Source organism: Pristiophorus japonicus, chromosome 8, assembly GCF_044704955.1.
Source record: "Pristiophorus japonicus isolate sPriJap1 chromosome 8, sPriJap1.hap1, whole genome shotgun sequence".
NCBI classification, from domain to species: domain Eukaryota; kingdom Metazoa; phylum Chordata; class Chondrichthyes; family Pristiophoridae; genus Pristiophorus; species Pristiophorus japonicus.
The window spans coordinates 20,889,618-20,902,040 of NC_091984.1; the positions used below are offsets into that span (position 1 = coordinate 20,889,618).

The 12,423-nt window shown below is 44.8% G+C and overlaps 1 protein-coding gene across 1 annotated transcript in view; it reads right to left on the reverse strand.

Moving 5' to 3' along the window:
• Window positions 1-718: 718 nt before the first annotated feature.
• Window positions 719-12,423, reverse strand: part of LOC139268024 (uncharacterized) — a 336,746-nt gene continuing 325,041 nt past the window's right edge. Inside the window, exon 5 of the mRNA XM_070886000.1 lies at window positions 719-1,065. Within this exon, the coding sequence (XP_070742101.1) occupies window positions 852-1,065 (214 nt within the window). The 3' untranslated portion in view covers window positions 719-851. The remainder of the gene's footprint in view (window positions 1,066-12,423) is intronic.

The window sequence follows — 12,423 nt, forward strand, 5'->3', positions numbered from 1 at the left end:
CTCATCCGAAAGACGGCACCTCTGACAGTGCAGCGCTCCCTCAGCACTGCACTGGAGTGTCAGCCTAGATTTTTGTGCTCAAGTCCCTGGAGTAGGACTTGAACCCACAACCTCCTGACTCTGAGGCGAGTGTGCGACCCGCTGAGTCACAGCTGACACATTTAAAGTAATGTGCATCTATTTTTTTTTTAAAAACAGGAAGTGCTATTGTAAGATTCAGTCTCAGCAACACTGCTTTGGTGCAGCCCACAGAGCTACTGATTTCCAGAGTGCAAACATGCTAATAATTCATTTTGGAAGCAAAGAAATAATTAATCGTGGGGAGGTTTACTGTAAAACCTAACCAGGCCGTAAATGGCAGGACGATTTCATTTGAGTTTATGAGCCTCCTTCTTTCTCTCAGTTTGTGTTATTGCATTCTTGCCCTTCAGCACCCACCCAGGCCTTTTCAATGACCGTTAGCCTGCAAATATAGAAGGCACGCAAGCTTTGGCAGGTTCCCTATTTCTCATAAAAGTTCTTGCTCAAGCCGCCCCATGATAATTGCTCAGTTGTTTTGGATATTTCTTCTTTTCCAGTGCTATTTCTTTCAATACTTGCTTTCCCTCGGAAAACACAGCCGCCGGGTTCTTTGGAACTGCCTGGTTGATGCCCCCGCTACCCAGCGCGGTTCCTGCAGAGCTCTCAACTGTCAGACCCTCCCACCCGCCCATCCCCAACGTGCAGCCAGAATGCCAGCAGGAGAGAAGTCAGCCCCATTCCAGAAGCTAAATGAGTCACCAAGAGTCAATCTGTTTTCCTTTGCCGCCGGGGGGTATCCTCGGGTCTTGGCCTCGCCTGTGCTGTTCTGCTCATACATACAGCTCCAGGCTCAGGCCCTTGCTCGGCTTGGCTGCCTCCTGCTTGCCTGCTTCCATTCTGCTCGCTGCAGCTGCTGTTGGGCTTTGACCAGCCAGCCACAGAAGGTTCACGCCTCTGTCACATTTCTCCAAACTTCTTCCCCTGATGGAGAACGCGGACATCTTGGCTCTGTTGTATTTGCTAGAGCAGCAATAGATGAGAGTCCTGGGAAAAAAAAAACACACACACATGCCTTTATTCAATAGAACTCAAAATAAACTTTGATGAGTGTGCTGCAGATGCCAGCGTACATATTGCACAATAGTTATAAAACGTGTGTTCTGCAAAAGTACGACCCACCGTAAAAATGAACTAACGTGTATTTATCAAAGTTTAGTAATTGTGGGCTACTGAAAGAAATCTACCGATGTAATTTTGTTTACTGCTAGCTGCAGAGATGTACAAGCAGGCAGATGTTAACTATTTGTGGACTGCCTGTGACAATCATCCTGATTGCAGTTCTTTGTGGTGTTTGTTCTATTGTGTCACTGCGCACTGGTTATAGCTCACAACAACAACTTGCATTTATATAGCGTCTTTCACATGGTAAAACATCAAAAGGCGCTTCACAGGAACATCATCAGACAAAAGATTTACAATGAGCCACATAAGGAGATATTAGAACAGGTGATTAAAAGCTTGCCCAAAGAGGTAGGTTTAAAAAAAGAAAGACTTGGATTTATATAGCGCCTTTCACGACCACCGGATGGCTCAAAGTGCTTTACAGCCAATAAAGTACTTTTGGAGTGTAGTCACTGTTGTAATGTAGGAAACATGGCGGCCAATTTGTGCACAGCAAGCTCCCACAAACAGTAATGTGATAATGACCAGATAATCTGTTTTAGTGATGTTGATTGAGGGATAAATATTGGCCAGGACACCAGGATAACTCCCCTGCTCTTCTTCAAAATAGCGCCATGGGATCTTTTACATCCACCTGAGAGAGCAGACGGGGCCTCGGTTTACGTCTCATCTGAAAGACGGCACTTCCGACAGTGCAGCACTCTCTCAGCACTGGACTGGAATGTCAGCCTAGATATTTTTGGCGAGAGTGCTACCCACTGAGCCACTGCTGGCACTAAGGCGCATCCTAAGGAGAAGAGAGGGGCAGAGAAGCAGAGAGGTTTAGGGAAGGAATTCCAGAGCATAAGACCTTGGCAGCTGAAGACATGGCTGCCAATGATAGGGCAGAGGGAATTGAGAATGCACGAGGCCAGAATTGGAGGAATGCAGTAACACCGGCCATTTAGAGGTGGCATTGGTCTGCGTACCAATATCTAAATACAACCAGATTGTAACAATTATTGCACAAACCATACAAATTAGTCCTGTAATTTTTCCACTTCACTAATAAATCCTTTAAGGAATTCAAGAGAAATGTCTTTACCCAGAGAGTGGTTAGAATGTGGAACTCGCTACCACAGGGAGTAGTTGAGGCGAATAGCGTAGATTCATTTAAGAGGAAGCTAGGTAAGCACGTGAGGGAGAAAGGAATCGAAGTCTATGTAGATGGGATTAAATAAAGAAGGGTAGGAGGAAGCTTGTGTGGAGCATAAACACCGGCACAGATTTATTGGGCCAAATGGACTGCTTCTGTGCTGTAATTAGTGTGTAATACTTTGTACAGCTTCTTGTTGGAAACATGCAGAAAATGTTTGGAACTGCTACAGGAACAAAATAGCATGTGTTTAGAAAATGGTTCAAGGTATTGTCCAGTGCAGTACTGAGCTGTGCAGCCAAGGAAGATCATGGGTTCGATCCCTTGAGTTAACTGATCTTACCCAGGGCACGAGTTGGGGGTCATTGCAATTGGCCTCAGCCCCTCCTGGCTAGAGAAGAAAAAAATCAGCCAGGGCTCCTTGTCCTGATCATTAGCCAGTGATACCCAGCTGAAAAATGTATATGTGTAGGATCTTGCGAAGACATCGTTGGTGGTACTTCTCCAGCGCTTTGAGATGTCTGCTGTATATGGTCCATGTCTCTGAGCATATAGGAGGGCGGGTATCACTACTACCCTGTAGACCATAAGCTTGGTGCCAGATTTGAGGTCCTGGTCTTAAAACACTCTCTCCCTCAGGCGACCGAAGGCTGCGCTGGCACACTGGAGACGGTGTTGAATCTCATCATCGATATCTGCCCTTGCTGATAGTAGGCTCCCAAGGTATGGAAAATGGTCCATGTTGTCCAAGGCCGCAACATGGATCTTGATGACCGGAGGGCAGTGCTGTGTGGTGGGGTCAGGTTGGTGGAGGACCTTTTCCGAGAGCATGCAGAAATCAAGTGCAGACAGTGGAAGGAGCGTGCGGCAAACCAGGCTCCCCACTCACCTTTTCCTTCAACCACTGTCTGCCCCACCTGAGATAGAGACTGTAATTTCTGCATTGGACTGTACAGCCACCTGAGAACTCACTTTTAATGTGGAAGCAAGTCTTCCTCGATTTTGAGGGACTGCCTATGATGAAGATGTACATGTGTGGATATCGGATGAGAACAGGATTGGACTTGGGTGTGATGACTGCCGACACTGCTCCCTGTCCAGGATCAGCGCTTGCAGGAAGATACCAGAGAGCTGTAGCGCACTCGGAACTGTAACCCAAGAACAGTCAATGCCTTCAGCAGAGGAACAAGAAAGAAGAAAGAAAGATTTGCACATTATGTGGCACCTTATGACAGCTCTCAGAAACACCTTATGGAGGCAAACAGCAACTGGCCAACAGCAAGACGCCCACAAACAGTAACAAAATGACTGGCTAGCTCACTTGTCTTGGTTGAGGGAAGAATGTTAGTAAGGAAACCATGACTACTCACTGCTCTTCTTCCCATGGGATTTACCTAAACCATTGGAGCAAACAACAACAACAACAACTTGTATTTATATAGCGCCTTTAATATAGTAAAATGTCCCAAGACACTTCACAGGAGCTTTATCAAACAAGATTTGACACATAAGGAGATATTAGGGCAGGTCAAGGAGGTAGTTTTAAGGAGTGTCTTAAAAGAGGAAAGAGGTAGAGAGGCGGAGAGGTTTAGGGAGGTTTAGAGGTTTAGAGTTCCAGAGCTTAGGGCCTTTGTAGCTGAAGGCACGGCCGCTGATGGTGGCGCGATTAAAATCGTGGTTACGCAAGTGGCCAAACACAAGAACATAAAAAATAGGAGCAGTAGTAGGCCATTTGGCCCTTTGAGCCTGCTCCGTCATTCAATAAGATCATGGCTGATCTGATCATTGACTCAGCTCCATTTCCCTGCCCGCTCACCATAACTCTTTATTTCCTTATCTCTCAAAAATCTGTCTATCTCCGCCTTAAATATATTCAATGACCCAGCCTCCACAGCTCTCTTGGGCAGAGAATTCCATAGATTTACAACCCTCTGAGAGAAGAAATTCTTCCTCATTTCAGTTTTAAATGGGCGGCCCCTTATTCTGAGAATATGTCCCCTAGTTTTAGTTTCCCCAATGAGTGGAAATATCCTCTCTGCATCCACCTTGTCGAGCCCCCTCATTATCTTATATGTTTCGATAAGATCACCTCTCATTTTTCTGAACACCAATGTATATAAGTCCAACCTACTCTTCATAAGTCAACCCCCTCATCTCTAGAATCAACCTAGTGAACCTTCTCTGAACAGCCTCCAATGCAAGTATATCCTTCCTTAAATACGGAGGCCAAAACTGTACGCAGTACTCTAGGTGTGGCCTCACCAAAGTCCTGTACAGTTGTAGCAGGACTTCTCTGCTTTTATACTCTATCCCCCTTGCAATGAAGGCCAACATTCCATTTGCCTTCCTGATCACTTGCTGTACCTGCATACTAACTTTTTGTGTTTCATGCACAAGGACCCCCAGAGGTCCCTCTGTACTGCAGCACTTTGCAATTTTTCTCCATTTAAATTATAAGTTGCTTTTCTATTTTTTCTGCCAGAGTGGATAACCTCACATTTTCCCACATTATACGCCATCTGCCAAATTTTTGCCCACTCACTTAGCCTGCCTATATCCCTTTGCAGATTTTTTGTCTTCTCACAATTTGCTTTCCTACCCATCTTTGTATCATCAGCAAACTTAACTACATTACACTCAGTCCCTTTATCCAAGTCATTAATATAGATCGTAAATAGTTGAGGCCCCAGCACCGATTCCTGCAGCACCTTACTAGTTACTGTTTGCCAAGCGGAAAATTACCGATTTATTCCGACTCTCTGTTTTCTGTTAGTTAGCCAATCCTCTATCCATGCTAATATATTACCCCCAACCCCATGAGCTTTTATCTTGTGCAGTAACCTTTTATGTGGCACCTTATTGAATGCCTTCTGGAAATCCAATTACACCACATTCACTGATTTCCCCCTTATCCACCCTGCTCGTTACATCCTCAAAGAACTCCAGCAAATTTGTCAAACATGATTTCCCTTTCATAAAACCATGCTGACTCTGCTTGATTGAATTATAAGAACATAAGAACATAAGAAATAGGAGCAGGAGTTGGCCATACGGCTCCTTGAGCCTGCTCCGCCATTTAATACGATCAAGGCTGACCCGATCATGGACTCAGGTCCACTTCCCTGTCTACTCTCCATAAACCCTTATTCCCTTATTGTTTAAGAAACTGTCTATTTCTGTCTTAAATTTATTCACTGTCCCAGCTTCCACAGCTCTCTGAGGCAGAGAATTCCACAGTTCCACAACCCTCAGAGAAGAAATTTCTCCTCATCCCAATTTTAAATGGGCAGCCCCTTATTCTAAGATTATGCCCTCTAGTTCTAGTCTCCCCTGTCAGTGGAAACATTCTCTCTGCATCCACCTTGTCAAGCCTCATCATAATCTTATACGTTTCGATAAGATCACCTCTCGTTCTTCTGAACTCCAATGAGTAGAGGCCCAACCTACTCAACCTTTCCTCATAAGTCAACCTCCTCATCTCTGGAATCAACCTTGTGGACTTTCTCTGAGCTGCCTCCAAAGCAAGTGTATCCTTTAATAAATATGGAAATCAAAACTGCGCACAGTTTTACCCATTTATTTCAACTCTCTGTTTTCTGTTAGTTAGCCAATCCTCTATCCATGCTAAAATCATGCTTTTCCAAATGTCCTGCTATTGCTTCCTTAATAATGGACTCCAGCATTTTCCCAACGACAGATGTTAGGCTAACTGATCTATAGTTTCCTGCTTTCTATTTGCCTTCTTTTTTTAAATAGGGGCGTTACATTTGTGGTTTTCCAATCCACTGGGACCTCCCCAGAATCCAGGGAATTTTGCTATATTACAACCAATGCATCCACTATCTCTGCAGCCACTTCTTTTAAGACCCGAGGATGCAAGCCATCATGTCCAGGGGACTTGTCCACCTTCAGTCCCATTATTTTACCAAGTACTACTTCTTTAGTGATAGTGATTGTATTAAGTTGCAACCTCCCTATAGCCCCTTGCTTTTCCACTATTGGGATGTTTTTAGTGTCTTCTACCATGAAGATCGATACAAAATATTTGTTCAATGTTTCTGCCATTTCCCTATATCCCATTATTAATTCCCCAGTCATCCTCTAGGGGACCAACATTTACTTCAGCCACTTTTTTCCTCTTTATGTACCTCTAGAAACTCTTACTATCTGTTTTTATATTTCGTGCTAGTTTACTTTCATAATCTAGCTTCCCTCTCTATTATTTTTTTAGTCGTTCTTTGCTGGCTTTTAAAAGTTTCCAATCCTCTGGTCTCCCACTAGTCTTGGCCACATTGTATGCCCTTGTTTTCGATTTGATACCATTCCTTATTTCCTTAATTAGCCACGGATGGTTATCCCTTCTCTTAGTCCTTCCTTCTCATTGAAGGAGCGCAGATATCTCGAAGGGCTTTGGGACAGGAGGAGGTTACAGAGATAAGAATGGGCGAGGCCATGGAGGGATTTGAAAACAAGGATGCGAATTTTGAAATCGAGATGTTGCTGGACCAGGAGTCAATGTATGTCAGCAAACACAAGGGTGATGGGTGAACAGCACATGGTGCGAGTTAGGACACGGGCAGCAGTGTTTTAGTTGACTTCCAGTTTATGACCGATTGGGCCTGAGCTTAACCATATCCGGAAGCCGGCACCTCCAACAGTGTAGCATTCCCTCCGCGCAGCACTGGTGTGTCCGCCTTGATCATATGCTGAAGTATTGTATAGGGACGTCCTTCTGATTGCAGGATGAGAGTGCTACTAGTTGAGGCAAACTGGCACAAGGGGGAAATAATAGGGAAAAAATTGAAAAAAAACTCATCGAGATAAATAAAGCTTACAAAAGGAATCTTTAAGCAAAGGTTGAAAGGATTTGAATTTTTTTTTGGACATTTAAATCCATGGCTGTATATAAGACACTTAACAATTCTAATTACTATTAAGATTTTGTGGTACAATTAAAATATTGGACTAGTTACTTTCTATTGAAGTGAAGCCGTTCCACACGTAATGCTCAGTTCTTCCATGTTTACGAGAGAAATATTCCAGAAAACAATCCCTTGTTCTCAGGACTCTCTATTAAGTGTCTCTAAAAAGCTAATTTAAAAAAATACATTGCTTGCCTGCCCCATTTTTGTACGTTTTCAAATTACGTTGCCTCGATTTCAAAATTCTCATCCTTGTTTTCAAATCCCTCCATGGCCTCGCCCCTCCCTATCTCTGTAATTTCCTCCAGCTCCACAACCTCCCCCGAGATGTCTGCGTTCCTCTAATTCTGCCTTCTTGAGCATCCCGGATTATAATCGCTCACTTATTGGTGGCCGTGCCTTCTGTTGCCTTGGCCCTAAGCTCTGGAATTCCCTGCCTAAATCTCTCCGCCTCTCTACCTCCCTTTCCTCCTTCAAGATGCTCCTTAAAACCTACCTCTTTGACCAAGTTTTTGGTCACCTGTGCTAATTTCTACTTATGCGGCTCGGTGTCAAATTTTAAAAATCTCATAATACTCCTGTGAAGCGCACTACATTAAAAGCGCTATATAAATACAAGTTTTTGTTGTTGTTTCTTTCTCCGTTACATTATGGACCATTTCTTAGTCAGTAGACTGGGCACCAGGACTGTGCCAGTGTCACCGCCTGTAAACAATGTTAACATAGTCATTCAATACTGCTCTCCGATACTTAGAGAGAAGTGAATTGGATGGGGTTGGCATTGCCTGAGTCTGTGGTGGCTGTGATTAGGACATCCCATATTGGGAACTCTTGTGGGGGGAGAACCTATGCTCCTAGTATCACTCTTTGGTGCAACCCATTAATGCACTAATGCCCTGTGCAAAAGGTCTGCCCCTTTAGAAAACGCTTCTTCGATAACGTTTCTTCCCTCCTCGTCAAGCTACATTTCGTGGCTTGGAAGGAAGATGGGCAGGAGTCCTGATCCCAGCCCTCTACGGATTCAGCTGTACAATCAGTTGCTAGGAATCATGCAAGATGGTCAGAAGGAGCCTCTCCCTCCATTCCTTCCTACATTCCTGTGAAAAGCACTTAGCAGCAGCTTAGGACTGTAATATAATAATGCAGTAATGGTATAACTTCGTAATGGATATAATAGGGAGCACTGTGTTCTGGGATCATTACGTACTGTCTAGCTGCTAAAATAGGCTATCCGCATGCATTGTTGAGTACAACCAGTTCTGAGAGACAGTCACCCTGAAAATTTGTGGTCCTTGTAATTATGCTGGGATTGTGCCCGCTGGGAACAACAACCGCTGACCCCGGCAAACTTTCTGGGATCATGGTGAGATTAGCGGGTCCAACTAACGGGTGTCCGCACCATGTGGCACCCACCATATAAAAGAAGCCAGAAAGTCAAGCACTGGTATCCAGGACAAAGGAACTTGTAGTTGCCCTCTATTGCTCCCTTATAAAAGGAGGCCGCTTTAGAAGTGATCTTGATTCCATCATGGACTCTCAAAGGGTCCCCACATTCAACAGTCTCAGCTGTGGCTCAGTGGGTAGCACTCTCGCCTCTGAGTCAGAAGGTTGTGGGTTCAAGGCCCACTGTGGAGACTTGAGCACAAAAATCTAGGCTGACTCCAATGCAGTACTGAGGGAGCATGGAACTGTCGGAGGTGCCGTCTTTTGGAAGAGGGATTAAACCAAGGCCCCGTCTGCTCTCTCAGGTGGATGTAAAAGATCCTATGGCACTATTTCGAAGAAGAGCAGGGGAGTTATACCTGGTGTCCTGGCCAATATTTATTCCTCGATTAACATGACTAAAACAGATTATCTGATCATTATCACATTGCTGTTGGTGGGAGCTTGCTGTGCATACATTGGCTGCCACCTTTTCTACATTACAACAGTGACTACACTCCGAAAGTACTTCATTCGCTGTAAAGCACATTGAGACGTCCATTGCTCGTGTAAGGCGCTATGTAAATGCAAGTCAGTCTTTTTTACTGGCCGGGGAGCATTCCTGGTCTGAGCAGACATACTTCCTATATGCTGGGTCGCTCAGAAACCCCGGGGTTCAGGGACACCTAATGTCGGGTGTCCCGACTCACGACTCTACCCCCTTCATGATGACGGCCTTGTAAGGAACATGGCCTTACTCACACGGGTTGCAACAATCGAATCAGCGCATGTACTTCCTGGAATAATGCTTCTCTGAGTTGCGTGTGTTTTGGATTCTGCAATCTATTATAAACAGCTTGGGTGCTTGCTTTGGGGACGCTTTCCAAATGCTTCTCCAAATGTTCTACCCAAATGTCACTCAGCAAAGCATAGTGGGAAGTAAATTTGTAAAGAGCATCTGCTGTTGTGGAGGTTAATCGCTAATACAAATCATAAGCACATTATGACATTGCCCACAGCCTCCTCTATGCTTGGTCCTGTACTCTCTATCCCAGTCACATGACAGTTCAGAATTTCCAGCTTCTCTTATTTAAAAGTGCTCCATATAAACTGTCTTGAAAGCTCGCTTACAACCACAACGTACATTTATATAGCGCCTTTAAGGTAGAAATATGTCCCACGGAACTATGTAGAAGCTTAATCAGTAAAGATCGGCACTGAGCCAAAAAAGGAGATAATAGGATGGCTGACTGACAGCTTGGTCAAAGATAGGGTTTTAATGAGGGTCTTAAAGAAGGAGAGCAAGTTGGAGAGGCGGAGAAGTTTAGGGAGGGAACTCCAGCATGTAGGGCCTAGTTTAGTGTGAGAACATCCCTTTTGAATGGCACTGAGTACTTACTGTTGTCGACAGCTTCTGTGTTTCTGCGCTTACAGTTTCTTTTTACATCTTTGCATATTTCTGAAGGTGACTATTATAAAATGGTTTTGCTGACCTTGAACAGATATTTGTCGGTATTACCCCTTAGATTAGTGGCAGCATCAGGGAATTCTCGGCAATCTGAGCCTGCCAGTTGTTTACATGCCATGCTGAAACAAACCCTCATTTCTAATGCAATGTTGAACCAAGAGTCCCCATCTGTGCGTCCAGGTAGATAGTAAAGATCCCACGGCACTATTCGAAGCAGGCCAGGGAGTTTTCCTGGTGTTTTGGCCAACATTCCTCCTTCAACCAACACCACCAAAAAACAATATCTAATCCGCTTGCTTGCCACCCAAAGCGGTGAAGGTGAAAATGACTCCCCAAGCTTTTCCATCTTTTCCTCGTAACTCCGCCCTCTGCTCAATGCCTCCTCCTGATGTTGTGCTTGAGATCAGGAATTCATCACATGGGGAATCAGCGGCACCAAACCTCAACCGACCTCTCTCCATGACAGACCACACATAATGGCCCCGCTCTGCATTGGTATTGACGGATTTTGAATTTCTGCTCAAACAATGTCATTGCACCAGCTCCCCTAATGGCCTGGTGAATAAAGTCACCACTCAGTGTAGCACCAATACTTACTGACCAGATGAGCCCTGCTTTAACTCCTGGTCTGAGTGATGTTTGCTGAGCTCAACTGGGCAACAACTGGCATGCTACAATTGGCCGCAGTTCCCTTGGGGTAAGGAGGCTCCTCTTCATGATTGCTATTCAATGATGCGTTTTGTGTGTGCGTGCATGCGTGCGTGCGTGTTGGCGTGTGTTGAAGTTAAGAAAGGAGAGGGTCAGTTTCAGCTGTGATGCCCTCGATGACTGCCAACATACTGCCCAAGGTCACACGAGGAATGGCTACAGTCGCCTGTGCCAGTGAACCAGTGAAGCAAACCCAGCAAACATTGCTGCTTTCAGGAGAGTTGGGGAGACAAAGGGGAAGACAATTGGGGCAAAGCACCTATTTCAGCCTCCAATGGGTTAAACCAATCTGTGAAGTAACTGGATAAGACTCAAGATGGTGCAAATGTTCCGATTCAAAACATAGTCATTTCCTGCCTGTCGTGCACCTTAGAGCATGTGCTGACTGCGATTACTTTTCAACTGTCTGACACATCCACTAGTTTGTGGGAAAGGCAGCAGGATAGGCGTAAGGAGATGAAATTTAATGAGCCCAACAAAATACAAATTCAGTCCGATGCCTTGCATGAATTTCCAAGAAGTCTGGAGGTGGAAGAGAGGTGGACCTGCATGTCATGGGCTGCAGGGCAATGATATTCAAAACATTTTTAGGGATGGGATGCGAGTACGAAGTGGTCAAATCTCGGTAGACTCATTTACAGGGAGAGCAAGACACCGATTAAAACAGGTTGATCCAATGCCCCTACTTGACTTTTCCCCTTTTCCCTCCGTTTGCACGCAATGATTCTTTGTTTTAGCGAAGGCCATTTGAATCCAAACCCTGTTATCCATTAATGAAAGCAAGTCAAATTGCCAGATGGGGCATTAACATGAAAGAGCAATTAAAAAAAACAATCTGTATACGCCACTTCAGATAGCATGGATATGGTAGTGTTCAGTCCCACATTATGTAATGGATGCTTCACAGCCTCTGCAGTGGTCTAGCAAGGCACGCATTTGCACAAACAATCATTTACCAGAGAGAAGGCCCACCATCATCTTCTTAGAGGAAGGCCTCCCCAGGGAAACGAGGGATGGGCAATAAATGTGGCCACACAAGCATTAGCCACATCCTGAGAATAATAAAAAAAAGATACAGCTTCTTTCTTAATTTGTTCTCAGGATGTGGGCCACACAAATTTAAGACTGCAGTTTTACCCAACCCTAACTGCTTTGAGAAGGTGGTGGCAGCTCTTCAAAGCTCTTATTTGTACAAACGAATGGCCTATGAGGAGAGTCAGTCACGTGGTGTGGACTAGAGTCAAGTGTATGCTAGTCCAGCTAGGTGTGACAGGTTCCCTACCCTGGAGGACATTAGTGAACTGGCTTGGTTTGTACAATAACATGGCATCTTTTGTGGTCATTTTTTTCTGGTGCTCCCCCACACAAATGAACAGACTTCATTTTCACAACTTGCCATGGAAGAACCCAAACTCGCAACCTCTGAGCTACTAGTCCAGTGCCGCACACTGGAATCCTCCTCAAACGGCACTGGCACAGACTAGACCTCATGGTCCCATCACGGTGCCAATTCAGAAGAATGCGAGCAATGCCAGTATAAAAGACTCACAATCGAACCCTCCCTG